General features: G+C 39.1%; 1 protein-coding gene across 8 annotated transcripts in view; it reads left to right on the plus strand.

Annotated features, from left to right (window-relative positions):
• Window positions 1-25,270, plus strand: part of KIAA1217 (KIAA1217 ortholog) — a 332,780-nt gene that overhangs the window by 96,460 nt on the left and 211,050 nt on the right. For 3 of the 8 annotated variants that reach the window (XM_057383827.1, XM_057383841.1, XM_057383866.1), the window contains exon 1: window positions 5,667-6,142. The exons of 1 other annotated variant lie outside the window; for it this stretch is intronic. In XM_057383827.1, the coding sequence (XP_057239810.1) occupies window positions 5,923-6,142 (220 nt within the window). In that variant the 5' untranslated portion in view covers window positions 5,667-5,922. Of the gene's footprint in view, window positions 1-463; window positions 507-5,660; window positions 6,143-25,270 lie in introns of those variants that run through there. 4 more of the 8 variants (XM_057383895.1, XM_057383937.1, XM_057383945.1 and 1 more) reach the window with 4 other exon arrangements.

The raw sequence follows: 25,270 nt of genomic DNA on the forward strand, positions 1-25,270 counted from the left end.
TTAGGTATTACATCCAACTAGTAGGATAGTATAGTACCAAGAATAGCCAAATCACAGAACRCTTTGGTAGAGTTTAGCAATAATTTAAACATGCCATAAATATTTGAATTTTGTATTCTTCTGTGAGTGGCTGATACATAGAAAAAGGTAACATTCTGCAAAAAAAAAAAAAGTGTTTGTTATGAGTTGCACGGGCAGCTGCTCCCAGCTGATTGTTCCGTCTGGAGTTGCTGAGCGATTAACATATCTCATCAGGATAAAGCACCCAAGGCTGCCATCACAGTTGGCACCAATTGGAAATCTTGGCAACAATCTTGGTGAACATTCCAAACATTAAAGGCTGTGCTTTCACACAAACACCATCCTGCTTTGTCCTTCTGATAATGCACCTTTTGCTCTATGCAGTTACCTGTGCCTGAGTGTGCCTGGGCTCCTGTAACCCTTCAGCTGGGGAAGGGAACCAAGTGCAGTTGTCAAAAGGCATCCTGAGGACAGAACAACACCAGGTGAGGGATGGTCRTGATGTACCTATGCTGGTTTAGAAAAACTATAACCTTGATATAGTTCAACATTTACATTATTTATTTTTGAGTGCTTTAATAGTAGGCCACAGACCTGTGTGCTCAGGCAAGGCAGAACTTTGAAGGTCATTGAACAAAAGCCAAATATAAGATGCAGTTTTCGATTAAATAATAAAATTAACTTTGCCCTTATTGGTGGTATTTCTGGTTTTGTGGCAGRATAAGGTATTTAGATTCTACTGCTGTAAATGCTTCTATCTTTCAGAAAGTTTTCGCTATGGTTTAATTTTCTAAATTTTCACCAAAAGGAAATAAAGTAGACATTAAGGGTTTTTTCTGATTTAGGTTTTTTTTTTAAAGACTTGGAACTGAGATTAAATTTTTATGGCTGAGTAGTAAATCTCTGGAAAAGGATTTCCTGATATAAATGACAACTCTGCTTTAATTATAGCATCTTCTAGGCAGCTATATTATAGCATGACCCTTAACAGACTTTCCTTTTTAAGACCATATTCAAGAGTAACAGCACTTGCCATAATTACTGCTTGCTTTCTGTTGGAAGGGTTTACTTGTCTTTGAATGARTGACCAGGTTCCTTTAGCATGGTTTCTTTTCCCAGCAAGAATGTCTTCAGTGTGAAATGTTTTTAAAATGGGTCTCAATGTATTGCATGTGAAGCATATTCTGTATTATGCAACTATTTTAGAAACCATATATGGAGAAATAAAGCACTGGTACATAGTTCTAAGAAAGCTTTAACATCTGCAAAATTAACTTGTCACTAATTTTGCATGCTTCAGTTACTAGAAAATGTAGCTCTCTGAAGCACCAAGCTTTTTTTTTTTATTATTATTACATTACATACCTATCTGTGACTTGCATCTGAAATTGTTTTCATCACTGATCTTGTTCTTTTGGTGCTTATACATTTATTTCTCATTTCATGCTGAAAATGTTTTGCCATCTGGTTACTTGCGTAATTTTGTAAAGAGAAGACTTCATTAATTTGCAGTTTTAACTTCTGCACCTGCAACTTCCATTTACTGGCGTAGCAGTTGTTGGCTGTCAATAGTTTAGAAAGAGTCTGCTGAAGTTGGAATATTTGGGCACACATGCCTTTCTCTCTTTAGATACTTGCAGGCCAAAATTTGGGAAAGGATTTGGTGAGACTGAGAGAGCACCACATCTTGAACTGTACAGCATCAACTCCCAATTTTTCCTGGTTCATATGCGAAGGATCCTCTCCCCTGCCCAGCTCTTTATGTGCAAATGTAAACTAGAACTTCATGGTTGCCCAAATAAGGAAATTTCAAGCTTTGCAAATGCTTTGTTTGGATTAATAACATCTATAGTCATGTTTCTTTTATCCCAGAGRGCACAAACATTGCTTAAGTTAATAGTGGTATCATAACCTATCTAATATGCTATGGTAAAAATGCCTTCTGTTAGCTAACTCTTAACAAATTCTTGTTGTCAGATTTCAGTAGTAATTTATTTTCTAGGCAGGAAAAGGAGAGGTTAGTTTTGAAATTAAAAGGACAATGTTTTAAATAGTGTATGGAAAGTGTATGGTTTTCTAAAAATATYACTTGTTTACATATATGTGATTATTCAAAAGCATAAACTGCACTGTTGGTCCTTAATATTAATTTCTGCTATATGAGGCTGTGACAGAGTTTATTCATTGACCCAAAGCACTAGAAAACTTCCTACAGCACTTTACRAAAACCTGACAAACTGAACTGCTTCTTGCTTAATGGTATGTTACATCAATATGATGTTTCTACCTAGCTGAAGCTGGCTATCTGAAATCTGAGAGAAAAGGGGCTGGGTTTTTCTTGAACTTTTTGTTTGTTTATTTTTGGTTTTGTGGGTTTGTTTTGGGTTTTTTTTAAAGTAGTTCAAAAGAGTAGCTTGGRGTTTTGAAAAGCCTGAGAGCTGATGAAAGACTCACTCCCTGGGGAGCTTCATTAAGAACCCGCGGTGGAGAGGGAGGGTGGGGTTGGCAGGAAGGGACCTGCCCCACAGTCGGGAGGAGCCCAGGCCTCCAGGGCAGCGGGAATGGGGAGGGGGGAGCTGTGAAATTGGGATCAGGGTGACAGGGGGCTGGCAGAGCCCTGGRCTGCCCTCTCATGCTGCTCCATCCCAAGTGCACCGATTTGCGGTTTCTGCATCCAACCTGAAACACAATCAGCCGAGCAGCCTCAGCTTATGTTCTGGAATGGTTTATTTCAGGGTTTTGGGTGATTTACGGTGGAGATTTTAGGTGTTTTGGTTGTTAGGGAGATAGATTTTTTTTTTAAGGGCTTTGATGCTCACAGTTGGAATCACCACTTCACATCTCAGAGCCTTTAAAACAAACAAACAAGACATTTATTGGGAGCACTGTTCCACAGACTGCAAGAGGCTAAAAGAGGTGAATGACCAGAATGGAAGCAAATCCTCCCAGAAATGGCAGTCAGCCATGGGATAGTTTAATTGCTGTGACTTTGGAGTAAGGTAGTACATGTACTGTKGGACAGATTCTAAGATGTTGACACTTCCAGTTTATAAAAAGCCTCTGAATAAGTTTGATAACACAGAATGACAAAACTCAGGTGGGAAGGCACTTCTGGAGATTGCCTAATCCAACCCCCAGCTCAGGCAGACTCAGCTACAGCAGGCAGGTCAGGGCTGTGTCTGGTTGGGTGTTGCTTCTCTCCGGAAATGGAGACTTTCTGACCTCCCTGGTCAACTTGTGCCAGTGTTTGACCACCTTCACTGYATAAAAAGCCTTTTCTTAAGTTCTTTTTTCCTCTTATGTTTCAGTTTGTGCTTGTTGCCTCTTGTCCTGTTGCTGGGCACCACTGAGARCAGCCCAGCTCCATCCCCTTTCATCCCCACATCAGATGTCCATGCTCATGGATAAGATCCTCCTCCAAGCTGGGCAGGCAGAGCTCTCTCAGCCTCTCCTCACRTGACACAGGCACTGAGATATTACTGGAAAAGGTCATCTTTGACTGGAATGTTTCAGGAATTTCCCGTGTTTGAGGAACATGTTTGACTCATCCCTTTTCTGCAGGGCTGTGTCTCTGCTTTGGGGCAAATTGCTTCACTTTTGTCAAAACCAYGATGTTGCTGCTCTCTTTCAGTGCAGAAGTGTCACACTGGCATCCAAATGGACAACTTAGGGCCTTTCTGTCAAAAGCTGATGGATAGATCTCCCTTTCGTCATCTTTTTTGCTATGTTGCTAGAGAGAGCCTTAGAAAAATCTTGAATTTACTATGTCCTTGCCTTGCTTAGAAATTAAATGGTTTTAAGTTTACAGGTACAATGACCATCTAGTTACATCCTCCTTCACAGGTGAGGCCATTCTTTCCATGAGGAACCTGAGATAAGTGTGCTTCGTTTGCATGAATATGTAATGTACAGCAGTCTCAGTCCGATTTTGCTTTAGCAGTAGTGATTCAAAAACTGAAATACTATTTTTGTTGTCACTCAGGACTGGATTTTATATCACAATTTTTCTGTGTTTGGCAGAATTAAAATATATCTTTGTAGTGTCAGGAATTATTGTCTCTGTTTAAGAACTCTTCTTGAGAATTCAGCATTTGTGTCTGCTTACACAATGAGAAATTATAATGGAAGGTATTAAAAATTACTATTGGTCAAACAGTCCAAGATCTTGAGAGGGAATGACAGTATTTCTTAGGTTCAGTACAACTGAGCTCTCAGATACATATTGGCTTTCACATTGTCTCTTCCTTCTTCACTCAGTCCTCACTCCAGTTAAGTGGTTAACTCTCCATTATCTTATTTCACCCCTTTTTCTTTTCTTTATCATCTTCTGCACAAGCTGCTGTGTCTGAGCACTGCTAATGAGCCCCATTACTCTCATGCTTGTGAGGTCACTCCCTTCCCACTCAGAGTCACTTCTGTATTGATAATATAATTTGCAGAATAATATCATGGCAAGGCTCATTGTACTGCACTTAATCTGGCCCATTCTTGATGGGGCAACAAAGCAATAGACACCATGCTTTATAGAGAAAGCATAAACAATTACCTATTTAACGTGGGAGTCTTGGAAAAAGCATGGCAATAACTTGCAAARCTATTTTATTCATTGCACAATCGCCATCTCAGAAAAAAAGGAATGGCCATAATAATTTAGTGATGTTTTGCTTTCTTTTTGCTWGTTAAGCATTTCTCCTAAATATCTRTTAGTGCTTTAGCTAATGTAATATTGATTTGCTTATGTTCATTCTAGTTCTGAAATAAAATRGTCCCTCATATTCTATTATAGATGCAAAATTCTGTTTGCCTRGGATAGTGGGAAATACATTTTAAAATTCAGCACAAAGATTTTACTGTAACTGTAGCTGTGATGTTTTCTTTTGTTTGCACTGTGTTGTTTTTCTTTAGAAGTTGTTTCCAAAATTATGGTGAATGGAATTTTCTTTTCATGTGACCAAATGTTCTTCATCTTGGCAGCATTCATAAGCACAGAGCTGGCAGGGAAAGTTAGGCAGGATTTGCCTGGGCGTTTTCAAAGAAGAGCACCCAGGAACTGAGATTTGAAATAATGTAGCCTGAGGTCAGGAATTTTTTCTTTAGAGAGTCAGTAAAGAACGTGATTRTCTGTACAGTGCAAGAAGCCAGGGGTTTTCTAGATATATATGTACCAGTGAAACAGGAAAGGATAACAGGCAATATTCTGTGCAGCGTTGCTTCCTAAACAATGCCAGTTAATAATAAGGGATTTGGGCCATTTTTCAAAGAGAGATGATATTTGCTGTCAATCCTTCCTTTCTTTTGGTGACTCAGATAATACAGTGCTAGGAGAATATGCATCATTTAATCCAATTTAAGCTGGCACTGTGCTTAACTCAAAGACAAATGTGTTCTTGACATCGGGCATTTACCATATAGCACTGAAGCAGTGCGGTTTTGGCGCACTGTGAAGAAATCTGCTGAAACAAGAAAGTGTTTGTTTGAGAGACAGGGTTGGGAGAGGAATGCAGGAGGGTCCCACACACAGAGGTAACCCCATTCCTGGATGGTTTCTCACGCTGTACCTGCGTAGGTGGAGCGTTCCCCTGGTGCCAGGGCGCTCTTCAGTGCACACCAGGAGCTCCAGACAGTCCCTGGAAGAGCATCTGCTCCCCACAGCGTGGCTGGGGCTCAGCACTGGGACAGAGTCATCTGTTTTACCCCAGCACGCATTTGCATTCCACAGGTCTGGGAAACTGCGTGACCACCCAACGCTTGGTGTTTAAARCTGCTCGGGCTGGCAGCACAGCATTTCACATCCAGCTGCGCTGCACACACAAACTCCCCAGCCTCTGTGCTGGAAAGTGAGCTGCAAAGGATTTTTTTTAGAAATTGCTTTCGGAGCAGGTACATTCCTGCACAGGCAGGATGTCCAAACCCTCTCGCTTGGCTCGACCTGTGTCAGCTAACACGGCTCCTAAATCGCCTTTGTCTAGGAAAGAAGATTTAAACAGCCGATCACGAAAAATTAGGCTAGGTGAAAAGATTTTGAGGGCTGGCAGCGAAGGAAACCTGGTTAAACAACATCAGCAAGAGCAGGTGGAAATCACAGGAGGGCTTGTGCCACGGAGGGCTCCTTTCCTGAAAGGTAACTGGTTATTTCATGCTGCAAAAGAAATAATCAAATGCATTTCAATCGTTGTGCTTTTAATAAACCCCAAACATCAATTATTGTATAATAGGGGGTATATGTGTGTATGTGTGTGTGTGTGTGCTGTTTCTAAATGACAGATTCTTGTACATAAAGCATTTGTTTTGAAAATAAGAAGGCTCAAAACATTTTTGTTGTTCATTTTGGGCTGGGTGCTGTATACAAGCTAAAAATGTTGAGCTGTCAAAGTGGTAAATCACAGTCTCTTAGAGTCTAAATGTGCTCCACTGTATTGTGGAGCTTTATTTGAAATAATGATTTGAAATTATTAGCAAGTGTGAGAAAGATTAAATAGAGAAAAATAAAGAGAAAATAGACATCAGTGCAGGCACAGAATCTTTCAGTCTTGCAAGTAAAACTCTTCTTCGTGGGTCCTAACAAGGCAGCTGTGACTATTTCTTCTATAAAAACTAAACAGATCAAGTGTATTTGGAAAGGCTTATATGCTTTCAGAATGCAAACAAATGTGGAGGATAATATAAGATTACTATCTACTTTCACTGATCTGTTGAGCAATGGGCTGCAGGAACGCTGCCTCTTTTTAACTTAGTTTTTGTGGCAGTCCTCCTTAGAACTGCATTTAAAAGTAGCCATTTAATCTGCATGGTGTAAAATGAGGGTAAGTTGCCATTCTGTCAGGAAATAAAAGTAGTAGTATTCTAATTGCAGTCTTCATAGAGTTTATATTTMAATATGAACAAGAAGCAGAATCCTTTCAATATAAAATAGAAATTGCTGTCACTCCATCCTAAATCCACAAGAAAAAGTAATGTAGATTATAGACCTTTGTAACTYGAAACTGTACTTTGATTTCACACACATGGCATCCAAGGTCACAGTTTTTATTCCCGCCTGAAAAAGGTTTAAAAGAATTTTTTTTCTGCAGTATGACTTTTATTATTTCACAAAGAAGGGAAAAGTGATGACACCTAGTCTTACTCAGGGAGATGGATGATCTGTTTGTGTCTACAAAGGAAACTGGGTTTGAAGCACTTTATTAATGACAGAAGAGAGCAAATAGAAGAGCTGGAGGTGGGAGGGCTTARATTTCTAGTCTTACTCAGAACATCTTGCTTATTTAGCAGTGTAATGTGGAAACTCATTTTTGATCTTGATATGTATTGCAAGAAGGTAAAACCTTTATTCCAAAAAAACTGGAGATACAGTTTTTTTCTGCCCTGGTAACCAATATTTATAGATTTTATAGTAAATTATATTTCCCAGTCAAGTTTTTTCAAATTTGAAAACTTTCATAGGAAGACCTGTAACACTGTGTTTTTCTCCAAGCTAAAGTTCTTCAAAAAGCAGTTTATTCCCTTTGTGTTCTCTCATTTATTTGGTTCATTGAGAAAAGGAATTCATGCTGGATTTACAGTACAGAAAGTGTGTCCTTTTATGGGATATGATTTTTATGGCACTCTCAGTTTCTTTATCACTTTACTTCCTTTATCAAAATGCTTTTGGTTTATGCAATGCTTCACAACTTCAAGCAAGGGTTGCACTCACTGCTTAGARTTTTAGGTGAAATTTCTCTAACAGAGAAATCTAGTGTCTATCACTAGTGCTGCATCATGGCATGTGCTTTTAGTATTTATAACTTACACTTTCTGTCTTCTTGAGCATGAATTAAACCCTGTTAAGTTCTGGCTTTCTGCATTGGGAGGGTTGTTTTACTTTAGGCAAGWTGTTACTGTGAGTTGTTTTTGTAAGAGATGTTGAAGAACAAATATTGATGCTTCGGAAGGGAGATTGCTATCAGGGTCATGGAAATGCAGAGTGGGGTTTGTTCCCTCTGGAAATGGAACTGGCTAGATGACCCCCAATAAAGTCCAAGCATTGGCTAAAGTGATTTGAAAAATGTTTTGTGGGATGGTGGAGGGCAGCAGAAACCAAAAGRAACAGTGAAGGGTGTAGAAGCCAAAAGGCAGTGCCCTGGGGCAAGGCTGAGCAACATAAGGGGGCACGAGCAGCAGCCAAGGGTGTTTATGTGGTCTTGAAGTGGTAAAGAGGAAAAGTTGAAGAGTTGGCAGAGGGCAATTATGGGCTGAATGAGATGGCTGAAGTATGGTGAGRGGAGGCAGAAAGCTCCTGTGGGAAGAAGACTGGGCTTGGAGAAGAAAAAAATGGCAAAGGAGGATTGGCTTTTGGGTGGGTCAAAGTGGGTGGAATGGAGAAATGGGAGCAGGAGGCTCTGTTAGGTGGGGAGTGGGGTCCTGAACAACCTGAATGGAAAAGGGGTTTGGCCAAACTTCATTCTTTGTTGTGTAATGTCAGTGGAACCCGAGGGCTGTGAGTGCATGCTACACCTTAAAATCCTGCTCTGTGCACAGCTGGTCAAGCTGGGATGTCTGGATTAGTTTCTACTGGTGAACTTTACATGTCTTCATGGGCAACATGACACTATATCTGGTTTCTTTGAAAGCTTTAAATAAAAACCAAAGAGATGACATGCATCAGTGGTGCTAACAGACAGCAATCCAGCAAAGCTCAGCAGTTAGCAGATATGAAATACAAAACTGTGGCTATAATTTTAATGGGACTGTAAAGCATGATGACTCAATTACATTATATGTTGGGTGGGTTTTCTACAGGATTCTTGCTGTGTGTTGAGCARGATGAGTTGTGTTTAACTGAGAAATTGGGTTCTATTAGCAGCGGGGGCAGCTTGTGGCAGAGACAAAAGTAGTCCCTGTAGATAAAGCCATTAATGGTTGGAGGGGATCTCTGCATCTGCCACTGAGGCCTACATGGCACAGAGGGGCATACTGCTTCAATTTTCACGAGGAAAGCTGGCTGTGTGGATTTGGTTCTAGGTTTAGTGCCTGGATGTGTAAATCTGAGGCCATGGGCTCTGATTTGCAGAGCTGAAACACGAAACAGTAACTGAAGTCATTATCAGCTGYGATTTTATTGCACGAACTCCTGTCTGATACGAAGGACTCAAGAAGGTCATCTCGTACTTACCTGTTAGTCTTCATCTGAATTTAATGGACAATTTTGACCATCATTTCTCTGGATGTCAGGTTCATCTTGCTAAAAGATGAAGGAAGGAGCAGAATAAAATTTTGACTTTATAATGAGGAATACTTAGAGCCAGGCTACAAAATTTGTTGCTTGGTCTTCAGACCAGGCAGTATATGAACTCCAAGTCCACATCCAGGTAAGATGGATCATTGGTTTCCATGCTTRTGAAATGAGTCCTGTGCATTTTGTGAGGGGAACAAGGCGATGGCCGTGTGAAGATGGGATGGGGTTGTGGGTAAGGAAACTCAGTGCATGTGCACATGGAGTGGGAAACAGGGTTGCAGAGACAGTCTGAGCTTTGGCATTTCTCATCTGCTGAGGGACAATCTTTGCAAACTCAAAATCATTTTAGGATTTGCTGGTTTAAAGAAAAAATGGAGATAGGTAAACCTTTCTTTTTTAATTTTCACTTTCATGACTGAATCACTTAAAATAGGAATTTTTCACCTCTGAGATGTGTTACTGATTGCAGAACTTTATGAATTTCTGTCACCCATATTTTCCTCCAAGAAAAGCAGAGAATATACTAATGTCTGTCTTTTCAATTTCCTTTCTCTGTGCCCTTTTATTGAGTTTTGATATTTGCCTTATGATTTGTCTTCACATTGTTTCACTTTGCTTTATTTTCACTCTGTTTTTCTCCATTAGAGTTTCCTCCCTCGTTTCTCCTCTGAACTTTACTTTAGAGTTCATGGTGATTGGAATGCAAGGCCAATACTTTTAGACTAAACCTTTTGGTATCTCATATTCGTTTGGATGCAAAACTAGACAAAACCTGTTTGTTCCATCCCTAGTTATTAGATGGGGGCCAAAGGACTTTGAGGATATAGTGGGATTTATATCTATGGCCTCTTCATGCAAAACAAGCAATAACAGCACCATGGAAAGTGGAATTAATTATATCTTCCCTATTTGTTTTTATGACAAACTCCAATGACTATATAACCCATATGTGTATCACTAATTATGTCCAAGAACATTTTGGGTTTAAATAAAGACATATTGAATCAAGGCCAAAGTTTGGAAATTATTCTTTCTGACATTCGAGTAATATCTGTGGAATGTTTAAGGCCAAGAACTTTATTTGTCAGAAACTTCCAYATCACAGCATTTCCTGACAGGGACGTACCTACAAATACAGAACACATGTAAGACTAGGGGTTTGCCATCCAAGGAAATTTAAGATTAAAAAAATAGCAAAGTAAAGAATGTTTGTATTTAGCCTGCAGTGGTTTTGTTTCCTCTGCAACTGTTTTAGATCCATCCAGGCAGAGAACACAGATCATGTAAGTAGTTGTACATACAAATATTCATCATCTCATAAATGTAGTGCTAGTTCTCTTCTTTGCGACCAGTACATTTTTCCYCCTTTCAAATGCAGATTTTTATGTGATCTTAAAAAAAAAAGAAAGAAAAATCACAGATTTTACTCTTTTAGAATAGTCTGAAAAACTATAGAGAAACTAGGGTTCRTTTCAGTTGTGCAAACAATATAGTTAATGGTTCAAAATTTTGAGCTTAAGACACATAACTTCGATAACCTATAGGGACTATATTATTTCATTTTAATATATTAGTATTAGAAATAGAGAAATAACATGGACCATTAGATTACAAAATAAATCCAGATAAAAAAAAWTCAAGCTGGAAAAGAACATTATTAAAATAACTCTTGGAATTTACAGTTACAATGTAAAATAGAGATCATGTATGAGACAGTAGACACTCTTTCAATTGCCTACATCAACATTTATTTCTATAGCTGCTGAAGTATGACTTTACCTGAAGGATGAATARGGTGGCTGAACACACCTCCTTCCAGTTAAGATTATGCAGTACATAAACTGGAGTTATGGTTATTGAAAACTGAATGTCTGGACATTTGTGTAGGTAATGAATGATTGGCTTACCTCTGTTCTTATTTGCTATGAGGTCATGACTCAGACCCAAGCTTAAGTATATTTTAGCTATTTTTTAAGCATGATTTCCTGCTAAAATTGGTCATGTCAAAAATTCCTGGCAGGCTTTCTTTCATTGGTAACCTTTTTACCCWTTATCTGATTTTGTGCAATTATGATGGAGAGGTAAGGGTCTCGAAAATACTGCATTTCTATGATATACTGTATATACAGTGGCTGTGTAGGATACTCTGTTCTGTACCTGTCAAATAGGACAGTGGAAAATTGCTGGCTGGTTGGAGAAGGAAGACCTGATTGATATTGTGYTCAGGAAAAAGCTGCAGTGTGTGCTCAACCCTTCTTGCACATCAGAGATTTCACATGTGGGTGACACCTCATAAAAGCCATACCCCAGGGACAAGCTTGGGTTGGAGCTCACAGCTCCCATAATTCAATAGAGAAGAAAATTCAGACTGTGGATGAGATTGGATGAATTCTGATGGAAACGTTTTGGAATTGAATGTATGCTGCAGTCTAAGTATAATTCAGTTTACCAAGTCAGTAGTCAATCCCAAATAAAAAATAATAAAAGAAAAAGCTGCTTTGGAAACTAAGTTACAGTAGTAGCATTGCTTAGAGAATTTTTTTTCAATTGCAAAACTATATCCACTTTAAAAGTTCTTCCTCTGGGACCTGGCAGGAAAAGAAGGAGAGCTCAGTACATCCYCTTGGGAAGCTCAGGATCTTCTGTTTGTTTTACTATAAGGGCTAATAATAGGAGATGTGCAAAAACTCCGCCAAGTCTCTCCACAGCTCAAAAAAATGCTTCAATGCAAAAAAAAAAAGGAGTTCTGGGAGGCTAAAATTTGGGGGGAAATCAGGTATAATTTTTTGAAGGTTAATTTTTCTTTAAATAGTGTCTTTCTGAAATCTGTCAGAGGTTTTGAAGTTTATATTAAGGGAATGAATAGATGGCACAYATTGTAGGCATTTAAATGTTCCTCATTAGATTCTTGTTTCATAAAGCAGCTTATCAATATCACTTTGACATGTTTAGGATATAAGTATGTATTTCACACAGAGTATATAACTTTTCATGTATACACAAAATTTGTAACACTGTAGGAGTGTCACCTAAGTGACATGACTTAATTGGAGCCACAGTATTTCAGTATCAGTGATTTCAGTAGATGCCAGTCAAACAGCACTATGCAAGTCTGGACTAATTTTGCAAAATTTGGAAGAGAAAGTTCAGAAATATTACTCCTTCTGTCAAAATCTCCTCAAGCCTGGATGTTTCAATGTAACAGTTTTTTCCTATCCAGAAYTGACCCTATTAATATAGGATGTATAATTTTTGAGCGTGCCCTTTTGTCRAAACAAGAGCTAGAGTTTTGAATTGAAAGCATAACTTTCAGATTTATGCATTTATTTAATCTTATGACTATTCAAGATTAAAAAGTTACTTGTGAATTCTATTTTAGTGAGTTTATTGGTATGATCTCAAGAAGGAGTTGTTCTTCAGTTAAGAGGTTTCTGATTGAAACTGAAAAGAACATCATYGAAATGTGATAAAAAGAAATAGCAATGGTCATGTATTTAACATTCCTTGTATTTGATAAGGCTGTGTATCTTTCCTTTGTTGGTGTATGGACTGTAGTATCCTTTTAGGCTGAAAGTCAGTCCCTATCATTATCTGGTTTTATTCTTGCGTGCTAATTAAGTGATGAGATGGATTGAACTTTCTTGAATACAAATTTTGAGGTTAGCTCACATCATCCTCTGAAATGGGATTTTCAAAGCTGGACATGGTATTCCATCACTGAGTGCAGTGGAAGGATTAAGGTACAATTATTGCAGATAAATGTTTATAAATCCTTGTGCAAGTACAGGTTTTTTGCACAATAGCATGGTAATGTTTTAAGCTTCTGATTAACTCCTAGAGCCATTTTTGCTGTTAATCATCTTTTAACTCTAGGCATTGAGGGTTTCCTCCTGACCCAGAAAGACAATCATTCTAGCTGATCTTCATTTTTAAATCCTTTCTAGTATTATAAGTGTAGACACAGCATCAGCTCTTTCCAATCTTCTGGTATTTCACCCATCCTGAGCGAATTCAGGTAAATATTAAGAACACAGAAATTTTCATCAGTTAGTTCTTGTAGTGCCCTAGGATGGGGTTCCTAAGATCCCAGCACACTGTCTGGCTTCATTCCTTTTCTTTTTAGATTTTCTTGCTGGTATTAATTATGGAAGACATGTGGCCACAGCTCCTCTTGAAGTCTGATATGAGAAAGGCATTCAATATTCTGCTTTACCCACACCATTTGTTAAAACTGTCTTTTCCCATTGAGTAATGGATCCATCTTTTCTTTGGTCTTTCTCTAACTAAGGCATTTATGCAATCAGTAGTCACCCAGGCCTGCTGTTCATTTTAAGAAAAGGGAGAAGAGCCCAGTAATGAACCAGTAATGCTACTTTAAAAAAAAAGGCAAAGCTGCAAATACATGAAAAATCAAAACATCTGGAATACACAGCTAAGTGGCTAAACTTATCCAGGGTATTAGGCTCCAGACATTTAAGAACAGGCAAAGTTGTGCTATTACAGGGAAATATGTTTTAGGATGGCCATCTCCTGCTGACATAGGTTGAGACTGTCTACTGGCCTAGGTAAAATTTATCTTGAACCCCATACTTTGAGTTTGTGAACGTGCTACGGTCCATGCTGCAGTTTCAACATATGTAGCTTCCTGAGCAGTGAAAACTTTGGAGATGTCTCCTCAGCCTCCTGTCTTCCAATACCCAAATTCATCTGCAGCCTCTAAATGTGACGTGGATGGACTTCATTAATTGTTCAAAATAAAACTTTCCAAGCAGCTCTTGGTGGAAGACATGGGCAAAGAGGTTTAGCCAGAGAAGGTGTCAGTGCAGCCCTGCTGTGTGAGCTGTAAACAGTGCCTGGCTCATGTGCAAGCTTCATGGACAGCTGTGCTGCCTGGCTGTACCTTGCAGAGGCTGAGCTGGCATCAGAACCTGGAACGTGCATCACCTCCTTTTGAGGCTGCAGATTTATCTTCAGGCAGTGATGTTCTGCCTGGCTGAAGATTGTCCCTCTCTTCCCATACCTCCGTGGTTGCCAGTGCCAGGTGATTATGACCTCTCTCTCTCTAAAATCTCAATTTCATTAGGGCAGAGGATCAATACCAAGTGTAACACTGGTGAGGGTGATCAAATAGCACCTAAAGGGGTAAAATTAGTCCAGCTGTTTGAGGCCAAAGTCTAGCTTCCCTTAAACACATTTTATGCTGACCTATCAGTTATTATTTGGTGGCACAGATTTCTCAGTGAAGCTTTGAGTGCGTGATAAATGATCTCATTCACATGCTGGACATTCCAGGCAATCTTAAAATCATGCACTCTGTTTATCACTTGCCATGTAAACTCACATGTTACACTTGGCCACTCTCCAGCCTGCACATCTCACTGAGCAGTTTGCTTTTCCTGTGCAGAAAATCAGCAGTTGCTGATCCTGTGCACATTGTAATTATCTGAGGCTCATCCACCACCTTTCTGTGTTTCTCACTGTTAAACACTGTMTGCACTTACAGGGTTCAGTTTACCTCTGTGCTGAATAACCTCTCATAGGTAATTACTTTTCCTATTCTTCATGCTTGAATAACTGAAGTACCACTTTGAATGCTGTCCTGACCTCAGTGGAGCTGTCTGACCTCTTCCTTTGCAGGGCTTTGTAGCTCACAGGTCTGTGCTCTGCAAGGGTTTGCATTGTCCATGGCTGGGTGAGAGCTGGCTGCAGCTTTTGGGCAAATCTGACTGCTGACATGGAAAGTTATCTCTACACAACCTCAGAAGTCCTTCAGGATCAAGGAAACACTTGAAATTGTTCAGCATTTAATGATGGCTAAAATAGGTCATTCTGGCACCAGAACATCCTTTGTAATGCTTATGTACAAGTCATCCACCTGCAGCTCYCAGGAAAGTGTCTGGGAGACATGGTCGTGGTAGTTATTGCTGAGAAAATATCAGGCTGGAACTGGCTACTCAGGAGATAGTTTTAAGTAGGAAAACAGTAATAGAACTTGCTTGCTGATGACTAAGTGCCAATTTTTAGTATGTTGTTTGGTTGGAATCTTTTTAATGTCACTGCTTTTAAAGTAAATAGAAGTGCAAACAATACTTGTTCCAAGYAATCTGATTTTGTGTTTTTAGAGGAGTTAAGAGGCTTATCAATCATACACTATTTCTCCATAAAAGATACCTCTGTTCAAATGCCACTATGTCCAAATATAATTAAAAGCAGAGCAAAGAGAAGCTTACATAATTATTACATACTTAGTACATGTTATATAAATATTTTATTTGTTTGTTTTCCACATTGTTACAAACTAGTCTTTGCTAGAAGATTGTGATGCAGTTCTAGAGACTTCACTGCTGTGCTTGTCTTCACAACTGGTGAAATGAGGGAATAGTGATATTTAGCATCACGGCAGCTGCTGCTAGTTAGCTGGATGGTTTGTAGCAGACAAAACAACTCCTTCCTGCTTGACTGGCAAGTTATTTTAATAGAGTGTAAATTAGAGATTTCCATGGTGTTCCTAGTTGCATRAAATCCCCTTGAGTGCCTTATTGACATGACCTCCTCAAGCATTAATGCTGATGTTGTTGCTGGTTCTGGGGCTGTTCGAGGTTGCTGTCTCATCTGGAATGCCATGGAGTTACTCCCTGAAGCCATCTAGGAGCTTCATTTAGCAATATTCTCCCTTTTTCAAGGACTGAATAGCATTGGCAATAGCCTTGATCTCTCCTTTAATTCATGTGCTAAATCTAAACTATGCATCCAGAGATAAAAATGGTGGCCTGTAGTCATCTTCTGTATTTAGTAATTCCTGCTCAGCCTTGCATGAAAACAGTAATTTTTCAAGTTAAAAATGGACTGCCTTTTAATTTTTTTTTTAGTCAGCTAATCACTGAAAATGCAGAAAATTATCTTTTGTCAAAAGACGGAAATTTCCACCAGTGCAAAGCCAAAAGCTTTAGGAGGAAAATGTGTGAGGCTCCATGCTGCTTCCCTGGTCCATGATACAGAGCATTGCTCCATCACAGCTGACCCATAAAGATCCACAGAGGTGAACTACAGTAGCAGTTTAATAATGATTTCAGTATTTTCCTCTCCATAGTAAACCAGGAGTTAAATTTTAAATGACGAGTTACAACTAAAAGCATGGATTTTTCTTCTGTCACTTCCCTGTCCCTAAGCACAAGCCTTATTGCAGATGAGAGGATAGAGATTTTTCCAAGCCCTCTGTGAAAATATTKGTAGTAYATAGCAGGTGCAGCCTTAATTTTCACTCTTCAYCAYAGCATGTTTAAGATCACAGTCCTAACACCAGTGGTTTTTATCTTCCTCAAGAAGTTCTGTAATGCTTATCAGTACACTGACTTAAACCACATTCCCGACAGTTGGAGCYGCTCTGTGCTGCTCAGTGGCATGCAACAGTTCCTATCTTCATATCCTATAGAACATATATCTATTTATTACCTATAATAATTCTGATAAAATGTCATCTCTCAAGCAGAAGTCTGGTCATGTTCCATGTTTGAAAGCCAAATCCAGTATTTACCAGCCATTTTGAAATGAAGCTGATAGGGTGTGTGGCCAATGAGCTCGGGCATTCAGTAGTTTATCAGACACTGCTCTGGAGAGATATGAGAGGAAGTTTTCCCAAGTGTCCTTATCTCTCCAGGAGGAACATTGTATTCTGTAGCAGTGAGGAAATGCAGCCAGCTGATGCTACTAGATATTCTTGCATCATTAGAAAAGCTAAGATACGAGATGAAAGATCTGTAGATTGTGACAGGACTATTTCTAAAGAGTGTTTCTTAACACTCTAAAAAGATTCTAAGTAAACTTGTTTATGATTTCCACCTGTATGTTTGCTTAGAGGACATTAAGAGCAGGTATGCATCCACTCACAGTTTGAATCATTTTCTATGCATATGTTTGCTGTATGCATATGTTTTCTATGCATTTGTAGCTGCYGTGAAGACCTGTGATGAATTAGAGGTGCCTGACCTGCGGGCAGTGTCAGTGTGGAATGGCAGTCTTCTCATTGCCAGGACTGAGGATCCCTGATCAAAGGGTTTGTTTATAAAATATGTGCTTTGGTACGTGGAAATACAGACACAACCTGAGTGAATGGAACAGTCAGGACTCAGGCTTTGTTTGATAGCAAACAAGATTTATGTTTTCTCCTAGCCTTAAAATAACTCTTCTACAGTAGGAGTAATGCAATTCCTTATTTATCTGYCTGGTTTTGCTCTCACCTTCACCTGTCTATAAGAGCCGGGGCACCCTTCACGTGTCATTAGCAGGCAGCCTGGACACGCTGTTGCTGTGTGCAATTAGCCCTGTTGCAGCCCTCGGCACAGGATAGGAGCTGGGGAGCACATTTCCTCAGCCAGGTACATTCCAATGGCTCCCTTTCCAGCAGCCAAGGGATGGATTCTGTGTCCATGGGCTGCAGGGAGTTGTACTTGCAGCCTGTCCAGCGTGCCAGAGCCTCCGCTGAGGAGCTGCAAGGCTGAGCTACGATGAGGACACCAATTCTTTATTGGATGTGGCTGCTGAGCAGGTGTGGATGTAATGATAGTAAATAACATTGACCAGCAGCATATCAGCATGCTCAAAGTGTCACAATAATATAACACACTCTGGCTCAGTGTGTATTTACTGTCTCTAACATCAGGCTTAAAATTTGTAGCTAGGTTAATCTAATACTATGGTTGTATGTTATGAAAGAATTCATCTTCATATAGTATTGTAAGCATCACCTTTAAAAGGTTCTGGTATTTCTTCCACCTTCTTTCCAATACATTTGACTCCAAGGAAAGCCTTTTTAACTGTTTCTGTAGTTTATAGAGAAATGTGTCCACTTATTAAATCCAGACATGCCATTTGTTAAAGGAATTGCATCCTGTGAGACATCCTGGAGAATGTTCCTTTCATCTTTTAAAAACTGCTTCAGACAAATAAAATGAGTATTCATTCTTCCTGAGTTCACTTTGGTGAATGTTTTAATGCTGACTTTAAAATAAATGGGTATTTGGAAAGAGCATGTTCCTCCCTGCTATGCTGGTATTTTCAGTRTGGTACAGGATGCCTTATAAATGTTGTATCTGGACAATTGAGCGAAATGCRTCTAAAGACAACTCTTCTGGTTTCTTGAAAGTCTTCTCATTATAAAYTATTGGGGAAACAAGAGATAGGAGAAAGCTTTGGGATCATACAGCTAATTCCATCTGTTAAAGTCTAGACTGCATTGACGGGGTAGTTTGAGATCTGGGTTACTTTATGAAGTATTGATAGATGACTGTAATTGGACTCAGAGACACTAAAATGRGAGAGAAATAAAGAGGTTAAGAATTTTTGGCTGGGCTATGAATCTGTGTGATGGTATTGTTAATGCATTAAAATAGTATGTATGGTATATTAATAGACCATTGTTTTAAAATTATTCAGGTCTTTTCTCTCCRTTGTCAGCATTTTAGGTGCATTAAATTACAAAAGGAAATTAMAAGAACCCTGTGAGCACAGGTATCCAAGTCAGTTCCTGCATGTCAGATGGAAATCTAATAAAAATTAAAGCACATGTTGAGTTTAGATTGTGATCATTATTGATTACCTGAGAGACCAGACGGGGACATCCAAGGGGATCTGGAGAGTAAAAAGTTTGCTGCTTGCAAGGGTATGAGGTACCTGAACCTGAAAAGAAACAGGAAAGGAATGGGAAAAGTTTTTACAAATGTTATTTTGAGTGAAGAGTCACTGTGAGATTCCTGTTGGAGTGGATCGACAAGGACCATAAAAAGATGGAGAATGACACAGGTGAGAGCTGAGGAGATCTCTGGTAGATCTGTTCAGCAGATCATCCCTAGAGAGGCTTTTGAAAGCAAAAAAGTTTTAAGCAGTTTCATTATTACGTGTCAGTAACAAAATAAGGTCATTGGCAATGGGTGGACAACATGCAGCTTCCTCATTTTGTGGGATTGATGAAAATAGTTTTAAACTGATGAAATGGGACACAGGAGAAAGTGCAAGAGAGACCTATGTGATGCCTGCACAAACCTTGAGGGTACAGAGAAATTAAAATTGGACAAATGAGACTACAAAAGTGCATCAAGGAACAATATTATGAGGTGATAGCTAGCAAGGAAAAACTAGTTCCATTGTTGATAAAAATTTTGACATGAAGTTTTATTTATGGAAAGAATCCCATCTCATYTCCTGAGAGTTTGGGTGAGGTCAGTGTGAATTGAGGAAGTGTTGCTGCATCAATGTAAGGATCCAGGCCTGTGCATGGAAGCTTTCTATGCCAAAGGGAAAAGAGGTGTTGTCAAAAAAATGGCAACGTGTCCAGGAAGGCTTTTATTGGCAGGTGGATTCAGTTGGGTGTCTGTGCTCATTAAGGACATAAAGCTTTGAGAAAGGGAAGGTGGGATGAAAATAGAACCTCCAGAAGCAAAGGAAAAAAATGGAAGAAAAACCAAGAGAAACTAAACTACCTTTACTGAGGTAGTGTTACAGCAATCCAAAGGTGGATGGGAATAAGGAAAGGGAGAGAATGACTCAGAAACCAACATAGGTCTGTAAGGTTTCCAGTGGACAAATATTTGAGAAGTTGTAGGCAGCAGTTAATTAATMTGGAATAAAAAGTGCAGGGACTACTATATAAGGCAGGCTTGAATGTCATCATTAGCCCAAGGTTTAAAAAGCTGTTARAACTAATAAAAATACATAATCAGGATACATTGTAAAACAGTTCCCCATATTTAATTGTGTAAACAATCATTCTAAAATTAGGATAGAGTAGGAGCAAGGAGTCTGAAAGTAATGGAAAGAGGATTGGCCAATACAGAGAACTGTACCATAAAAATCAGAAAACATGAGAATGAATTGTAAAAGTCTAAGAATCCACTTAACAAAGATGTAGCTGTTTTTAAAAAATAAAAATTGCAAAAAAGTAAAGTGGAATGGAAATGCAGTCAGTGAAAAAAAAAAGAGAATTTTGACATTAGTGATGATATAAATGGATGGGTTTTAGATGCGAAAGGTAACACTCCTCATATTTTAATGATTCTATCAAACCCAAGACAAATGCAGGGCAGCTAATAGGAATGATTATGCAGAAATGGAAATTCTTACCTCCAGGGGGAAGCAAAACTTAAATTATGTAATTGTTTCAATCAGAAGAGACCAYATAATCCACATCCAAGAACTTGCATAACATTTCAATTCCAAAAGCAAGTACTTTTAATAAATATATCACATCAGTTGGTATTACCTGGGGAAATAAACAAAAAATAGCACTTAAATTGGAAAAAAAAATACTCCATTAAAGAGCATTGCTGTAATCTCAATAGTATGTAAAATCTTTTACAAAAAAAAAAGACAAAACAAAACAAATATTTTAAGGAAAGAATAAGCAAACTACAAAATATAAGTGAATTAAGATATAATGCAGGATGTCCTCAAGGAGGTCATGCCTGACTGAGCTGATACCTTTAGCTGACAAAACAGCTAAGCTAATTCTCTAAACAAAAGAAGAAACAATATATCCACATGGGCTTCAGSAAAATACTGTTTTTGTCATCTGCTGTGTAGAGATTTGTTAACACAGGAATTGTGAATGAGTTGTAGGAGGGAAAAAAGGATGAAAAAAGAATGAGAAGCAAAATGGGAGCTGGAAGATGGCTTGGACGTCACCAAAGGATTTCCCAAGGACTGACTGTGGGATCAGTCTTAGGAAATGTTTTTGTTAGTGATTGTACCACGAAAGCAACAATACTGGGAAAAAGGTCTTGATGACACAAGGTACCCGAAGGATTATGCTGAGGACTCGAGTTTCATGTAGAAGAAATGGGATGAGAACATGAGTTGGAAAATAGTGCAAGGGGGATGACAGACTGCTGTCAGAAGTGGAGGGTCRTGCGACTGGGAGCTTGTATCAGGGAGAGACTGGACAGGCATGGGAGTGCTAATCACAAGATTGCTGAGACATCAAAACAAGACTTTTGTGGAAAGGGGACGAATTTGATTCTAGAATGGATCATCTGGCAGTATCTGGAATTACGTTTCCCATACAAGGAAGCCTTAATGCTGCTTTGTATAAGGTGTATGTAAAGTATGACACGCAAAAATCCATGCCAGTGTGATCATATATACTTAAGAAAACAAAATTCAAACTGTTTTGGGAGCCTAGGCTGGTTTCTTAAATGCCTTGGGGAAGGGAGAGACGGTTTTAGCAGGGGAGATTAAAATCCTTGATTTGTCTGACTCTGTAAAAAAGAAAATTGAGAGGAAATACAATTGCTGTCTCRCACATCGGAGGATTTGTACATAAAAGACAGTTCTAGCACAAAAAGAAATTATTACACACTGTTCTTGAGAATGTGTGGGGTGGAAATTTAGGCAGCTTTGAAATATGAAACATAGTGGGACAGGGCGCCTGACTAATTTTCAGATGAAAATGTGTTGATTCGTGAAAAAATATATAATGTAGTGCCATGTAGTGCCTACAGGGAAGGGATTTGGTAATAAAATGGATTCCCTAATGAAAGGAGACACTGGAAGTATGGGGAGGGAAGACTGTCTGAAATAATACTGGCAAAGGTAGCATGGTGATATACTTGTAAATTAAGAAACCCGTGTGTTTTTGATTCAGAAGGGAGGACACCTCCTATATAATACTGATATCTCAAAAACCTACACATCACAGTAATTTTTTTAACAGAATTTTGCCTGTTTGTAGAGATGGACTAATTTGGCCCCTTATTACTCTGTGGATAGTTTTGTTAAATGAAAACCTACCTATATTTCTAAACAGTTCTTTTCTACTTTCTTCTAGCAAGTCTGAGTTTTACACTGTACATCTGAAAAAAAAAAAAAGGAAAACCATACTGCAGCTGGCATTTTGCTAAGTTTTTCACATAAAACCTTGATATATGCCAAGTGTGATTGTATTTTGCTGTATATTTATAACAGTAATTATTTTTGATGTTACCTTTCTGCAGTAAAACACAATTTCTTGCAACTTATGGAAAGCATAGACTTTACGACTCTCATATTTAGCACAGAGAAGAAAATCTCCCAGCAAAAGTATAGTTAGTGTCTTGTATTAATATTTCTATGATTAGTATAAGAAGTTGAGCTGATTATTTTTATACCCTGATTAAAAAAGTAGAATTGTATAAATGGGCTTAGTGCAGTGCTGTGTAATATCATCCTCTTCATGGCAGCAAAGGAGGTGGAAAGGTTTCTGCTGGAAATGGCATTTGGTGTAGCTCAGTGATGCAGTCTCCTACACGGCACAGGGAGACATTGGCAGCCTCAGGCTACTTTCCTATAATGTCACTTTAGTTATTCAGGGTTCTTTTGGGCTTCCTTTTTCAGCTTGAAGGAATTAAGYCTCATTGAGATGGAAAAGATCCGTATCTGAACGAGTGTAAATTGTTTGTTGATTTTGTGAAATGTGTAAGTCATAATGCAAGCAAAAACAAATCTCTAACTTTGGTGGCGTGCTGTGAACTTTCTCCCTCCGCCAAAATGTTTGTCCTTGGAGGTGACACATGGTGGAAGCTTTYTAGAGGGCAAAGATAACAATACAGTGATGTGTTCCTGGAACTAGAGCATGGGGTTAAGTGTTTCRCTTGTTTGTTATTTTTTCCAACTCGTTTCAAGTAAATGATGATCATTTACACAGACTTGAAGAGCTTGGTGAATAAATGGATTCCAGAAAAATATTAGGCGGTTGCCTGCAGTCTTTTTTAGAAGAGACAGAGTTTTCAGAGAGGTGGGAGGGTTCCTGCTGCAGGGTGGCATTTGTGACAGCTGCCACAGGGCAGGAGCCAGCYATGAGCTCTCCTATGCTGCTGTTATCCTGGCGTTCCCTCTGCAGATGGGTAGTCCTGCTTCACACACAGTGCCTTTCAGAATTTTGGCTCAGTCAATGCAATTGCCTTGTTTCCAGCTCAGTTATGATGATGATGAAGATGAGAATCTGCTGTAGGGTCCTGGTGGGGGAGGATGCCCTGTGCCTGCCAGCTTGGCCTCGCTGCCTGTGAGCAGTGGCATTCCTGCTGAGCTGGCACTGCCAGGCAGGGGACGAGTGACCTGTGCAAGGAACGTGCTTGACCCTGCAGAGATGCAGAACTGGATCTGGCCATGTCCTTGATTTGCTCTGTTCTCAGGCTTTCAGCAAGGTCAGCAGTGGGTGTGAGCACAGGGAGGGATTTCTGTGCCAGGCAAGGATGAGTCACCAGTGGGACCCTGCAGGTGGGAGACTGCCTATTTCAGGAATTATAAACGATGTGCTGGCTTAGGAATGTAGGTGGAATAGGGATGGGCCCAGTATGAGGCGAGCCTAGTTACAAGTTTGTGATTTTTCAGTGAATCTTTTCCCTCAATATTTTTATTTTGAATGCTCAGAACAACTCTGTGTTTCATAACTAAACATATTGGGGGATTTTTGTGTTATTTCTTGCTTAGACATAACTAGGGCATGTGGAGGATCTTGAAGGAGATCTAAGATAGCTATCATCTGAGATTTCTATCCTCAATTTGCAGACCATACTTCATAACAAATTCTGAATATTCATTTTGAACTTTTGGGGTTTGCTTATCCAAACTATTTGAAATTCACCAATCATTATCAAAGCTAAAATCTTCTCTTTGCTTCAGTTACTGAGAGAGATTGGAAATTCTTACTTGGGAGAGTAGTCAGTACGGGGAGATGGACTACATAGCTCCAACTTTGAAAGTGGGACAGTCCAAGTTTAATGTTCTATTTGCTGTTTAAAAAGCCCCCTAAAGCAATGGAGAAAGAACATCTAAAAACTTACATTTCCTTTTTGAAATTTATAAATAGAGGCGATCCTCCCTTAGCAAGCTGTAATAGGCAGCTTTATTTGCTTGTTTATTTGAGGAATGATGRAGTTACATAATTTTTATTTGGTTAATGTATTCATCAACTTAAGCAAAGTCAGTTTTTGACTTTTATACAGTTTTCCCATTTTGCCTTCTTCCTACACTGAAGGAATGAATTACAGTCTTAGCCCCTGAACAATTAAGCTTCAAGAGTAGRATATGGTATCAGCAGTGTCCACCTCAGCACCCCCTGTGAAAATAGGTTTCTGTAATGCAATTTGTGGCTGCACGTGCGACACAGACTGTCAAAGTTTGTCTTGTATTCAAGATTAAAAATGCTACTTCTATTCATTGTTGTCATGCTCTTCTTTCCCTTAGCTTTATTTCATCTTACTCTCTTACCTTGCCTTCGCTCTCCCTCAGCTTTCTCACCTCTTATCTTCCCCACTGTAACAAGTTTTTATTTCCCTTTGCTGCCTCACTGGCTTTAGTTTATGCTGTTTCTCCTTTATGCGTATTTTTCTTTCTATTAATTTTGTGATATGGACCACTGTCTGTGTATGAAATTAACCTGGTCCTGAGGATGAAAATTTAAAGCTGCTTTGATGGCCAAGCCCATAGCTGTAGAAATAATGCAGTCAGGTTGAGTACTGTGAAGGCCAGATGACCACACCTTTCTTAAAACAAGGGGTGGGAAAGTTTGCCCRTTTTTTCCCTGCCATTGCATAACATAAAGTTGGTTGCTCTTCAAAATGATCCAAGTGAGCAAATGGATTTTGTTCATGCCCCTGGACTGAGCAATCAAGAAGCAGAGGAGTCCATGTGTGACACAGGAGGCTGATGGTAGGGAAGAAACTTTTGAGAAATTTAGAGAAGAAGGGATTTATCTGACTCCTCAAGGGGAAAACTACTGATTYTTGCACTCATTAGCTGCTTCTGTGGCATAGTGTGAAACAAGCACCCTCAGGACTCAGAGCCTTTTGGAAGGGTTTCCATTGCACTGCACCATGAAATCAAAGGCAGGCAAAGAGAGATTTTTCACCCTGATTTGTTTAACTGTGTTTGAAGGACAGGCCTTTACAACTCCATGCAAAACATGTTTTTAAAAATTAGTCAMAATGAGTGGTAGAAATTTCCTTTATTTTTTAAATGACCAGGCTGCTATTGCAAAAATGAGGGAATGGAAAAAAACCTTCCCTAAAT

This window comes from Malurus melanocephalus, unplaced genomic scaffold, assembly GCF_030028575.1.
Source record: "Malurus melanocephalus ecotype Western Australia unplaced genomic scaffold, MMel_1.1 scaffold_14, whole genome shotgun sequence".
Classification (NCBI taxonomy): Eukaryota; Metazoa; Chordata; class Aves; order Passeriformes; family Maluridae; genus Malurus; species Malurus melanocephalus.